This window comes from Schistocerca nitens, chromosome 2 (genome assembly GCF_023898315.1).
Source record: "Schistocerca nitens isolate TAMUIC-IGC-003100 chromosome 2, iqSchNite1.1, whole genome shotgun sequence".
NCBI classification, from domain to species: Eukaryota; Metazoa; Arthropoda; class Insecta; order Orthoptera; family Acrididae; genus Schistocerca; species Schistocerca nitens.
Window position 1 is genome coordinate 1,041,416,726 of NC_064615.1, and position 14,520 is coordinate 1,041,431,245.

The following is a 14,520-nucleotide window of genomic DNA, read 5'->3' on the forward strand; positions in this document are numbered from 1 at the left end:
TGTTTTGCTTTTATTTAATCGAATTTTGTGTGCTGTTTACAAACTGCAACTTCTTCTACGCTTTTGACAATAATTATAACCATATATGCATGGCATTTACCGAACTTACTTCTGACCAAAAAGCGATTCTGACAGCTGGAGACCAAATGTTTTGTCAATCATGCCTTTTCCGTTCTTGTGGATACATTTCCTTAGCAACTTTTAACTACTAACAACTATTTCTTTATATCTAACCAAGAAGTCAAATACCAATTGTCATGACTTTAGCTTTAATTTTTTTAATGTAACGAAATATTTTCTTTTAAAATTTTTTTTTATTTCTAACCGAGAACTCAAATACCATTTGTCATAGATTGTAACCTTGAAAATGCTTTAATATTTTAGTAATTATTTATTTTCAAAAGAATTTTCATCCACTATTTTACCCCTTTGGTGGTTGAATTTCCAAAAGTGCTGAAAGACGTATTTTTTTTACTTTCTGACTGAGAAACACGAGACCAGGTTTCGTAGTTCTAGCTTCTAAATTCCCTTAATAGCGACATACTTTCCAAAAGCCCTATTTTACCGCCTTAGGAGCGGCATTTCGGACAATCCCTTCTTATACATGCCTACAGTATAAGATCCACACTTCTCCAAATTTCAAGTTTCTATCATTAGTGGTTTGGGCTGGGCGTTGATGAGTCAGTGAATCAGCCTTACCACATTCACCCCTTTATTTCTTCAATTTCCAAAAACAGTGAAACATGTATTATTTCGCCTCCAACCGAGAAGCCAAACACCAATTTTCAAAGATTAAGCTTCAAAAATAATTGCACAATGAAATATTTCCATAAAAACTTGCATCCCCCATTTCACCCCAGTAGAGGTTGTGTCTCCAAAAACAGTGAAACACGTATTTTCTTATTCCTAAATGAGAAGCTAAATTAAAATTTTCATAGATTTAGGTTTAAAAATGCCTCGATTAGAAAATATTTTTAACAATCTCATCTGCTATTTCACTCCCTTGGGGTCTAGTTTCCAAAACCACTGAAAAAGAATATTTTAATTTGTAACCGATAAGTCAAATAACAGTATTCATAGATGTAGCTTTAAATACTTTACTAATTCTTGAATAATGACATATTTTCAAAAAAAGCCCTCACACACTGTTTTAATCCCACGGTGCAAAATTTGCAAAATTGCTGTAACACGTATTTCTTTATTTCTGACCGAGAACGCAAATACCTATTTTCGTAGATCTAGCTTCGAATTTTCCCTGATAACGACATTTTTCAAAAAAGGCTTTTATCCACTAATCACTCGCTTACGTTTGGAATTTCTAAAAATCCCTTCTTAATTGAGGTATACAGTATAAGATCCACACCTTTTCCAAACTTCAAGTTTCTGTCCTCAGCGATGACGAGTATATATAAAAGTCAATGTCCCGAGTTGGTTCAAATGGCTCTGAGCACTACGGGACTCAACTGCTGTGGTCATCAGTCCCCTAGAACTTAGAACTACTTAAACCTAACTAACCTAAGGACATCACACACATCCATGCCCGAGGCAGGATTCGAACCTGCGACCGTAGCAGTCGCACGGTTCCTGTCCCGAGTTGCTTTAAGATTGTATTGTTGACATATTTGAAGAAACTTGCTGAGGTTTCAGAAGTTCCCAAGTGGTGAGCGCCATGGAAATAACTATGACTTGTAAATAACAGACTTCAGCTATCAGTCGTCTTTTTTAAATTAAATTTTATTGGCAGATCTAGATTTCAGCTAGAAACTAGCCATTCTCAATACAGTATCATTTTTGATCAATGCATGTAATGCCTGTTGGTCGGGCTTCATCCACAGTTCAATGAACATGCATTGATCAAAAATGATAGCGCATTGAGAATGGCTAGTTTCTAGCTGAAATCTGGATCTGCCAATAAAATTTAAAAAGGACGACTGATAGACGAAATCTATTATTTACAAGTCAATATAACAATCGCTGCGTGCAACAGCCTTCTGAATGGAAGGTCAGCTGATTAATGACTATGACGTTAAAATGACCGTTCAGTAGTGGTTGGGAAAGATGCGGCCTGCTTAATATGAAGTTAAAAAAATTGGTGTTTGTGATGGTAAATGCTGTAATATGTACAGAAATTGTGCTGATGTGTTGATTAAGATATATATTTTGATGAAGTAATAAGTAAGTTTAAAAACACAGCTGTGTTTATGTAATAAAAAAGGTACGTATTAAAATGGCCTCGTATTTTTGGGACAATTGAGAAAGATGTGAACGTTAGTAGCTCATTAAGCTATCCGTGTACCGAAGCATGCTGCTGTAGCACGGCACTGCTCGAATGAAACGGATGTTGCGCAGGCTGCACGGGACGGGAGAGGGCGAGCCGCCCATGTGGATGTCGACGGAGACGACGCCTGTGGGCTGCGGCGGGGCCGGCCAGCTGCAGCTGGAGCTGGACAGCAACTACGGCTGCGGCGACGCGGGCTCCGTCAGCGACCTTTCCTCCGACCAGCACTACTGCTGGCCGCCCGCCGCGGGGCACGGCGCGCTCACGCCCGGTGGGTGCCGCCACTGTGCCACTGTGCTAGCCGCTCTGCTCCTGCTCACCTCTAATCTGCCTGCAGTGTGCGCGTTTCAGTAGAAGGGGAAAGCGGGGCAAAACTTTTAATTCATATAAGTAACGTTCAGTAGTCAATAAGCTTACATATTCCCTAACACATTCGACAACATGATAGTAGTCCGTTTCCAGCTTTGAATAATATACATGAGCGCAAAAGATAATAACCTCGTTAAGACCATTTAAATTAATGAAATAACTTGAAAATAAGATAAATGTTTATTCTTATGCAAATACGTAAATGAGAACACACAAGGGATAGGCAAAATAATGTGAACAATAGTAGTAATGGGATCGTTGTGTTTGATCATCAGCTACGCAGGTAAGGCACGTGCTGCGCTGGACTGAGAGTGTTTAGTACGGCCTAGAGATGATAGTGTTTGGTTTGTGGAGCGCTCAAATGCGAGGTCATCAGCGCCGGTACAAAGCCCCAATTTTTACAGAGTCCAATTTGTATTCAAGTCATTGTAGCCACTGTCACGAATGATGATGATGATTAAATCATGAGGACAACACAAACACCCATTCCCTGGGCAAAGAAAATCCCCAACCCGACTTGGAATCGAATCGGGGATCTCGTGATCCAGAGACGGCAACGCTAGCCGCTAGACTACGAGCTGCGGATTAGTACGAACTTTGCATCAGTGCAGGTTGTTTACGATTAGTGCATTCTTCATATCTGCATTCAGAGGCTGAGGTCGACGTGCAATGAAAGCCCCAACAGAATTCCAAAGATGGCAGACTGCGAGGGACCGATCAACTGGAGCGTCAGTAACCAAAACAGCCAACTTACTGAACGTTTGAACATCACGTGTTTCAACAGTCATGACAGCCTGCACAAAACATGGAAAGACATCATCGTGTAAACGTAATAGTTGGCGCAAAGCAAAACTAAAATACAGAGATCGTCGTACGCTAACACGAGTAGTGTCAAAACAGCACAAAAGTGCCGTGGCTTAAGTGACTGCAGTGCTCAACGGCCATCTTCAAGACGCCGTATCTATCGACAATATCCGCTGAGAACTACATAAAGCGAACATTCATGGATGCGCTGCTATACCGAAAACATTAGTGAGAACAAGCAACGCAAAGTAGCCTAAAACATGGTGTCAGGAGCATAAATCGTGGATGCCTGATAAGTGGAAACACGTCATAGGGTTCGACGAATCAATGTTTTCGTTATTTCCTACACCGGGTTGGCTTTATATCTAGAGAACGCCAAAAGAAGCCTACAACCCTGATTGCTTGATTCCAGTGGTTAAGCATGGATGTGGAAGTGTGATGGCGTGGTCAGCCATATCATAGCATTCTGCTGGTTCCATCATAACTCTCAAAAGCCGTGTTACAGCCAACGATTATGCGAACATTTTAGACGATCACGTGCACTCCACGATTCAAATGTTGTTTCCCAACAATGATCCCATATTTCGGGAAGACAATGCACACATTCCCACAGCACGATAGTACAATCGTGGTATGAGGAGCATGCAGCGTCTACCCTGGGTAGCACAGTCCCCAGACTTGAACACCATCGAACCGTTGTGGGTGGCGTTCCAGTGCAGACTCCGGAGCAGATTTTCGCCTCCCTCGTCACTACGGGAGTTAGAAGAGGTTCTGATCGAAGATTGGCATAACATTCCATTGGAAACCACAAAATCATTATATACCAGTAGAAGAATTGCAGCTGTATTACGAGCAGATGGGAGTCAAACTCCTTGAACCGTGATTTATTTTCAAAGAATATTCTTAAGAATTTATTTTATTTACTAGCGATTCATCAAGGACATTAACACATTTAATCACACTATGTAAGCATGGAAGTAGTTGCCAGGGAGTAAGTGATAAATTCATAACCAAATTCCTTGTAACAAATGGGAATTTATTTCACTTTAATATTTCCTAAAAGCATTTTTTAAAAGAAACAGATTTAGAATTATAATCAGAAAGCACCCTTTAAATATCAAAGTTATAAGTTATTCAGAGGCAGAAAGAGACAATTTTTGACTGTATGGGCTCCATTTTGACACGGCGGTAGTTACGACCGCTCACAACAGCCTCTGAAAGACTACACTGGTGCAAATCTACAACACAGCAGATAACTTTAAACTAAGAGTTCTAACAATTTACACAGGCACACAAACTATGCACCCCCATAGGAGGGATGGAAATGGTACAAAACACTAACAATTAAAATATTAACCTTGCTACCGAAGGTGCAACTTGATTTTAACTTCTAATAAAACTCTTACGGTGAAAGGGTGGCAACTTTATATACTAAAATGATCATTTAAATAAAATCCCATGAAATGCAATCTTATATAAAATTCTACAAGATTGGCCAAACAATAATTAAGATGCTCTACAGTACACAGATACCGCCTCTCAAGATCATAGGCAATAATATCAAAGTTTCCAAAGATCAAAACCTATATCTGGTATTAGGCCGTTACACTCGAGACAATAACTTCGTTAACACACCAAACGACAAACATGACAGAGGCAGCTACTAACGTACGGTAGATTGATAGGGAAATTTCTGAACAACCCGAACCGCAGGTTGCTCTAACCCGCCCCTATTCCACAAGGGAAAAACGGACCACCCAATTTATGAACAACCACCTTCCCGCGGGTGGGCAAACGGAGAAGAATGGTGGGACGACCTCAAAGCAAAACGGCTGGTGACCTCGCCAACAAAACAAATAGAATTTAACAAGAGTAAATCAAACAACATATCAACAATCACTTAACTTCTAATAAACTGCGATTTCTCGAGAAAACCTGGCGCAGCACCACCAAATCGCTCTCCCGAACAGTCCGCTGCCAGCCGCTTCAACGGACCAGGAAGGTGCGCCGATCTCCCGTCTCACGGCGTCGCAGCTCGCACAGGCCAGACTGATGTCGTTGGTTGACTCCTGTTGCTTTCGTGTCGACCGCGAAGCCACTATCCCTCGCTATACGCCGCGGCCCGCTGGACTCACGTGGCGACCTCATGTGCGCCGACGCTCAAGACGGACAATTCATCTTGTGTCTCAGTGCGCGACCGACCAACCGATCGATCCAACCGTCAATGACGATTGCCTGGGCAAACTCGAGCAGACTGGCGGCAAAACGCGCAGACTCAGATGCAGGAACTAATCCCCGACCGGGCGACCACTCGCTGAGTTCTCTTACTGGCAGAATGGAAAGACCCTCATTTTTCCGGCTTTAAAAGTTGATCCGAACGACAGACATACTAGCACTCCGAACGACAGACAGACACTAACTGCCTAACAAATGCGGACGAGAGACAGACTAGCTTGCTGTGGACGAGAGACTGACCCAGACTGACCGACTGGCGAGCTCATAGCGATTGCCAAAGCGACGCCACCATCCGAAACGGAGGGCGACTGCTTCACACTACGCGCTGCGGTGCGCTCTTCAAAACAGCAATTTTTACCACGGCTCACTCCTTATTAATAAACCATTCGCAAGTAAGTACAGGTGTTCACATTATTTTGCATGTCCCCTGTATAGAGATCGTTAAAAATATAACAAGGGACACCATAAATCTCCTGTAATCACAAATACCGATTTTTGATATAGAACCTCAAATTGTTCAATTATTACTCTAATACAGGAAATGTTCTCTGTAATCGTAACTAATAAAAGATGAAAATACACGTTATTAAGAACAGAAATAGAGGACGAAGCAATTGTCTTCTTCGTCAGCAATGGAACGTAGTTCATCAGCTCAGGCACAGCAAGATAAGCACTGGATCCATCCATTCTCCGATAATGAGCCTGATTATCGCTTACTATGAAAGACGAATGCTAGGTCTGCGCCTTCTTCGCCTAAAGAAGTTGAAGAATATTGTTTTTAATTATTTTACCAGTTGGTGTAGCCGCTCCGTCTGTCGTTTCCTGCATCTTGAACTGACATGTGGCTTCGCTTCTTCACCATAAACAGTTTTCGTTTTGAGTGTCTCTTATGTTCTTTGTCTCTCCTGCTTTCTCTTCAGCTTACAAATAATTTCTGCATGGAGACGGAGACAATATTACTGTTTTGCCCTTTTCCCTGTTGGTGATTGTCTTTGCACTTTCTACCAGTTCAACCTTGGGATGAGGCATTAGAAGCTGTGGTGACACATAGGATGACAATGGCGTACCGGACGTTATGGCAACCCCAAACAGTCCGCCTGACGTCATTTCCGAAGTCCTGTAAGTGCTATCAATTCATCTTGTGTTTATCGAATTTATTTGATAGAAGGTTGAGTAACTTTGTCTTGGAGCACACTGACTTGAAGGACGCTATCTTCAGATGTCAGAGCTACTGATACTTCCTCCTGTGGTGCTTTGCCTTGAGGTTATACATTTTTCTTAAATGCGCGGGGCAAAACTGGGCTGTTCCGGTATTGCATCACGTGCTGTTTTCTGTTTTGCTCCCCTCCACAGTGCTAAACTGAACAGAATATTGCGTTGGAAAATTAGCATTCACAGTATGTTCAGCATAAAAACACTGGAATAATCTGAGAAACATGATCAATCGAATAACGTACCTATTTTTCATCAGGTGACGCTTCTCTTCAAAACACTGCTCCAAGAAGCACAAAAATCGATGAAAATTTCAGCAAGAACATTGAAAAGGTGTAGAATGGAAAGCAATAGACATCCACTAATAACGACTACCTGAAATTCCGCGACATGACGGTTGCTAGTAGCTCCGAGCTTTATCAGACCAATGCCACCTCTAAAAATGGTTCAAATGGCTCTGAGCACTATGGGACTCAACATCTGTGGTCATAAGTCCCCTATAACTTAGAACTACTTAAACCTAACTAACCTAAGGACATCACACACATCCATGACCGAGGCAGGATTCGAACCTGCGACCGTAGCAGTCGCGCGGTTCCTGACTGAGCGCCTAGAACTGCTAGACCACCGCGGCCGGCAATGTCACCTCTGGAGTTACCCAGTTTCATTCACAACTCTCCCCTTTATACCAATTCCCAATTCACTCATCATCAAGCGTCATGGTGGGCGCCAACAACTTGGTAACTTGTATAGTACTGAGCCCACTGTGGGCGCTAAAATGAATTGAATGGGAGCTTTTCTAGAAATATAGGGAAATATTAACTGATTAATTGTTTGTTGGGCGCGAGGCTCGATCAACATTAATCAAACCAAAAGTCACCACTTCACAGGTTGCGTATAAAACGTCAGAATGACTGAGAGGTGAACACATACAGTAATACCAAAACTACTTATTAAAAGTACAAAAAGGAAACGAGAAACGTCATTTGAACAAATTGACCATAAGCTCGGCACATCTATTAGTGGGAATCAATGTCATGTGTGTTTAGCTCTTCCCCTTCATGAGGTCTTGAATGCTGCTGTCGACACTTTCATTGGCTACACATCTGTTGAGGAATGGCAGCATTGTCTTCTTCAAGAGCAGAAACTAGAGACGGTAATTACGTCGGATTCTGTGGTGAAATCGATGTTCTAACTCATCCCAAAGGAGTTCCACAGCGTTCCCTTTGGGGCTCTGAGCAGGCCAGTCTATTTCAGGAATATTATTGTGCACGAACTATTCCCTCACGGAAACTTCATTTTGACGATTCTGCACAGTGGATCCGTGTTCAGGTGACGACGGTTCATGGCGTCCGACTATCCAGAGTTTGGTTTTCCGAGACTTCTCCAAATCCTGCCACACTTAGTGTTTTCTTATGCGCAGTAATGAATCACACCCTATGCAAGACAACACCTCCTTACCTTAACACCATCTATCCCATACTACACTGTCCGACCTACAGATGATGGCAGATAACGTTCTTTAGCATCCCCCTGATCCAAACACTTCTATCAGATTGCCAAACGGTGTGATTCTTGGATAACACGAATTGTTCTTTCCACCGGTTTCATGCGATTTGTTACAACCACCTTCCATGAAGCTGGACCCTCCTCTTCGTCAGCGCATGACGTCTGCATGATTTTGGTGTATCTGTGTTTGTTTCTGCGAGTTTAGACTTCGCAGTCACCTCTCCAGCAGTCAATTTGGCCATCTTTTGAAGGACTGAAATTTCCTTGATGGATGTGTTCCTCAGGTGAGATCCAGTGACTAGTCAACATTCGAAAGCACGCAATTCTCCTGACTCACCCATTGTGCTGTAACTGCTTCTCTGCTGACCAGATAATACTCTCCGCCTCCTTTTACATTGGAGGGTCCGCGTCTCATGACATCTGGTGGTCAATTTTTCATTGCGTAGGGGTGCCCTCATACTTCTCATGTTATAGTGTACAGGATCACAGGGATCTTGGACTAGGTAAACGCAGTACAATTGGTTATTCTGTGGAGCTGCCTTGACAGTTACATTTCACTGTAGTCTTGAATTGGCTGTCGGCTGTCGGTCAGCTTCGATCGGCGGTGGCAGGTGTCTTGCACTGCTATCTTCCCTTCATTTGTGCGAGTGGACAGTGCATGGTAGTTGAATGGCCTGTTCCATTTGTACAGGTCAAGAAGATTAATGCAAGGGTCCACTGGCGAGGGTCGCACGATTGGCGCGTTTCCTTTTCGGGTAGCACCATTACGAGTGGTAGTTAGTTGGATCAGCGCGAATTTTGGATGATCCTGGACTACAGCGGCAGCACCAAGTGAATCGGAAATGAACCGGATGACAGTGATTATCAGAATGACTCTGTGTCAGAAGGGTCAAAACTCAGATCACTGCTGGAATAAAACTGTAAAAACAGCATGATGTAATGAGCAGTGACTGGCGACAACAAGGAAAACAAAGTTGAATTCTCACGAGTTGATCAGATGGATTGGAATGAAATCCCTAATAACTAGATAGTGAATCTGGATAACACGGAAGGGTAAGTGCAGACGAAGTGCTGACAACCAATCCCAAGGCGAAGCCTCTCTAAAGGACCATAATGAGTTCTCTGCCATCAGCCTACATCGAAAAAGACTACCGCATGTGATATCATAATTTAATCACTCCACGCTATTCAGCTCACCGGTTTTCATCCAGTCTCCTGTAGTGGACTGTTAAGGCAGCCAGTCCACAGTGAAGTAGCCGAAAGGGCACGCGTCAACTCACGTCGTCTGGCGTTAAGTCTGGAACAGGATACGTGATGGATGTGATAAAGAAACGAACGTTGCTACTGGAACACTTAACTTTTATATTGTCCTTTGGTATACAGCATTCTGGATGATACAAGTGAGACTCTATCTGGAGGTACATGCAACGTTACAAATGGTTAATGGCGCCTTGCTAGGTCGTAGCCATTAACTTAGCTGAAGGCTATTCTAACTGTGTCTCGGCAAATGAGAGAAAGGCTTTGTCAGTGTAGTCGCTAGCAACGTCGTCGTACAACTGGGGCGATTGCTAGTCAGTCTCTCGAGACCTGCCTTGTGGTGGCGCTCGGTCTGCGATCCTGACAGTGGCGACACGCGGGTCCGACATGTACTAATGGACCACGGCCGATTTAAGCTACCACCTAGCAAGTGTGGTGTCTGGCGGTGACACCACAGTCTCCCTTTCCTGCTACTCCAGAGCGCTGGAAGTTTATCGACAAATCTTGTCATTGGATGACGATATATCAGTGTTACCAAACAGATGATTCCTCCTGACCAGTTCCTGTATTCTCGAAACTTCGTTCTAGGTTGCCAACTTTCAGCTGTTATGGATGAACCTTAACGTACATGCGACCAGCAAGCGATCTCACGTCCTTTTCCTTCAGGTGTATCACAAACAGGCTTACCACCTTGAGGAGTCACCAGATTTTTTCAGGGCGGTCGCACACCTGCAGAAATGTTAGCTCCCCCGTTATTTTTCTCAAGGAGGTACAGGTCAAAGCGAAAGAATTAATGATCCCAGCGGAAGCAGCCGGTGGCGACGAATCCCATCAGTCGATTATAAGCCTTTCACCGTAAGGTCTCTGCATTGCGAAACAGTGCTTTTCTTGGTATGTCCACATTGCCCATCACTTTTGTTTGGGGGAAAGGTTTCCACAGATCGCTTTTTTGTGCGTAAAGCCAGTGCATTGCTGTCCCTGACAGCCCGTTATACTCTGGCATTCACTGCTATGCAGGATGTGAGTAGCTGACCATCCCAAATATGTTTTCCTCCCGAATCAAAATAAAGAAAATATCAAACCAATTTTTATTACGTATACGGGAAACATTAACCAGGACGACTGCGTTTCTTATAACTACGTTCGTTACGAAGATATGAACAGCGGTGTGTCTTTCATAAACAGCACCCTGTATCTTCCATTTTGGTAAACCACATCCTATCCCCAAAATCTGATCAGAAACGTAGCACGTTAGCACGACGTTATTGGAAACGTAAAACAAAACTGACTTCACTCTCCGGCACTAGTACAGGGCTACGTAAATTATCCAGCTGCAATCTGAACTGCTGATTATGCTGTGGTGTAAACAGCAAAGTGTCGACGTTGAGTGACTGTTCAAGTATATAAGATGACTTAGACAAGATTTCAGGTTGATGTGCTTAACGGTAAGTAAGTCTCATGTAGAATACAGTACCTTAATGCAGATGAATAGGAAAAACAATCCCGTAATGTTGTAATACAGCATTATTAGTGTGCTACTTGACGAATTCATATTGATTGAATATCTAGTATCTAGGGATAACGTTGCAGAGGGATATGAAATGGAAGGAGAATGTGAGGATTGTGGTAGGAAAGGTGAATGGTCGAATTCATTTTATTGGGAGAATTCTAAGAAAATGTGGTTCATCTGTAAAGGAGCCCGCATATAGAAGACTAGTGTGTCCCGTTCTTGAGTATTGCTCAAGTGTTCAGAATCCCCAGCAGTTGGGATTAAAGGAAGACATCGAAGGAATGCGTAGGCGGACTGCTATATTTTTTATCCTTAGGTTCGGTCGACACATGTTTAACGGAGCTGCTTTGGGATCACAAATGGGAATGGTGACGTTCGTTTCGAGGAACGCTACTAAGAAAATTTAGAGAACTGGGATTCTGCTGACTCCAGACCAATGCTATTGCACCCAACTTACATTTCCGCAAGGACCACGAACATAAAGTGAGAGCTGTTGAGGGTGTTACGGAGGAATATAGACAGTTGTTTCTGCCGCACCTCCGTTTGCTTGGAGAGTGGTGAAGTACATGATTGTTAGTGGTAGAACGTACCCTCCGCCACACACCGTACTACGGCTTCGGAGTGTGTATGTAGATGTCGCTAAGACATACTTTGTGTTCCAGCGTGTCTTTAGAGGAACAGCAAAAGAAAACTCCACACAATTCGTATCGCGCTCTCTTTAAGGGAGAATGGAAAGACTGGTAGAAGCCGATCTCAGGCAAAATCAGTTTGGATTTCGAAGAAATGTAGGAACACGCGAGGCAGTACTGAGCCCACAACTTACCTTAGAAGATAGGTTAAAGAAAGGCAAACTTATGCATTTACAGCATTTGTGGGCTTAGAGAAAGCTCTTAACAATTGTGACTGGAATACTGCCTTTGAAATTCTGAAAGTATCAGGTGTAAAATACAGGGAGCGAAAGGCTATTAACAACTTGTAGAGAAAAGAGATGGCAATCATAAGAATCGAGGCGCATGAAAGGGGAACAGTGGCTGAAAAGGGAGTGAGGCAGGGTTGTAGCCTATCTCCGATGTATTTCAATATGTACATTGAGCAACCAGTACAGAAAACCAAAGAGAAATTTGGAGTAGGAATTTATGCTCAGGGAAAAGAAACAAAAACTTCGAGATTTGTCGATGGATTTCTATTTCTGTCAGAGACAACAAAGGACTTTGGAAACCAGTTGAAGGGAATGAACAGTGTCTTGCTATGAGGATATAAGATGAACATCAACAAAAGCGAAACAAAGGTAATGGAACGTAGTCGAAGTAAATCGGGAGATGCTAAGGGAATTAGATTAGGAAGCTAGACACTTAAAGCAGTAAATGTGTTTTGATATTTGGGCAGCAAAATAACTGATGATGGCTGAAGTTGACAGGATATAAAATGCAGACTGACAGTGGCAAAAAAAGCGTTTCTGAAGAAGAAACATTTGTTAACGTCGAATACAGATTTAAGTGTTAGGAAGGCTTTTCTGAAGTCATTTGTCTGGAGAGCATCAATGTATGGAAGTGAAAAATGGAGGATAAACGGTTTAGATGAAAAGAGAATAGAAGCTTTCGAAATTTCGTGCTACAGAAGAATGCAGAAGTTTAGGTGGGTCGATCACGCAGCTAATGAGGAAGTACTGAATAGAATTGGGGGGGACAAGGAATTTGTGACAAAACTTGCCGGAAAGAATGGATCGGTTGATGCGTCTCATTCTGAGACATCAATGGATCACCAACTTAACACTGGAGGGAAGTGTGGGGGAGTAAAATTTGTAGGGTAGACGTTGAGATGAGTACAGTAAGCAGATTCAGAAAGATGTAGGTTGCAATAGTTAGTCGGAGAAGAAGAGTCTCGTACAGGATAGAGTAGCGTGGAGAGCTGAATTAAATCAGTCTTCGGACTGAAGACACCCACAGTAACAACAACAACAACAAGGAAAATATTCCTTGTAAGCGATATTTGAAAATAATTTCCAATAGATACACCTGAAATTTTGTGGCCTACGTATGTCGCTGGGTGGCGTGCAATTGCTCAGTGGCTTTTCGGCGCTTGCAGCTATGGGCCTGGACCGGTGCGTGAGCTGCATGAGCAAGCTGGGCGCCATGTCGCGCTCGTCGACGGCGACCACGTACCCCAACACGCCGGCGCAGCCCTTCAGCCCCGCCTGGACCATGGAGCCGCCCGCCGAGCTGGAGGAGCCGCTGCCGCCGCAGCAGCAGCCGCCCCCGCCGCCTCCGGGCAGCAGCCAGTCCGAGTACTGCGTGCCGCGGCCACGCCTGCTCAGCCCCACGTCCTCCTGCAGTACAGCCCCCACCTCTGCGGCTGCGCCTCCTGCCAGTGGTCAAGCCACCGCAGGAGGCCACCCTCCCCAGCCCCCTTGCAGGTATGTGCATATCACGCTGGGACCAATTATACACGGCCATTCCAAACTATAACATAAAAATACCGAACCTTCATAAAGCTACACTGACGAAATTGAAATGCAACACAAAAAAAAAAATTAATGTAGAATAGTGAAATTTCAGAAATGTACCCGCCAGGTTAGCCGAGAGCGCTAATGCTTTGCTTCCTGGACTGGGGTAGGCGCCCTGGGCCCGGATCAAATCCGTCAGCCGGTTAACGACGGAGGCCGGTGTGGCGGCCAGCCTGGATGTGGTTTTTAGGCGGTTTTCCACATCCCAATAGGTGAATACCGGGCTGGTCCCCACGTTACGCCTCAGTTACACGGCTCGCAGACATCTAAACACATTCGCACTATTTCATGGGCTACGCTAGACACAGACAGTTGGGCTATACTAATTCCATCCTGGGGGGTATGGGGTGGTGGCAGGAAGGGCATCCAGCCACCCCTTAAAATAACCTTGCCTATTCCGATTAACCATGCCGGCCCTGCGTCATTACAGGAACAAGGCACAAGTAAAAGAAAGAAAGAATGAAATTTCAGAAATATGTCTGTCTATGTAACATAAGTAACTGGTTAACATCGCAAGGTCATAAATTGATGTATTCTCGAGATAAGTCGCTGCAGTAATTAAACGCAGGTACTTTAATAACCGGTGTAAGTGACGCCATGCTAAACGTAAGCATACAAACGTGAATGCAATGTGTTGTAAAGGTGCTGTCGTCCGATGATGTCCCATATGTGCTCGACTGCAGACCCATCTGGTGATCGAGCGGGCCAAGGTATATGTCGATACTCTGTAACCTGTGGGGGGCTAAGACAGCGGAAGGTGGGTGAGCGTTATCCTGCTGGAAATCACCCCCTGGAATGGCGTTCGTGGATGGGAGAACAACAGGCTGAATCACCAGACTGACC

At 43.9% G+C, this 14,520-nt stretch overlaps 1 protein-coding gene across 1 annotated transcript in view; it reads left to right on the plus strand.

Annotated features, from left to right (window-relative positions):
• The window catches only part of LOC126235523 (uncharacterized), a 436,836-nt gene that overhangs the window by 313,885 nt on the left and 108,431 nt on the right, over positions 1-14,520 (plus strand). Inside the window, exons 8-9 of the mRNA XM_049944241.1 lie at positions 2,350-2,549; positions 13,260-13,587. Of these exons, the coding sequence (XP_049800198.1) occupies positions 2,350-2,549; positions 13,260-13,587 (528 nt within the window). The remainder of the gene's footprint in view (positions 1-2,349; positions 2,550-13,259; positions 13,588-14,520) is intronic.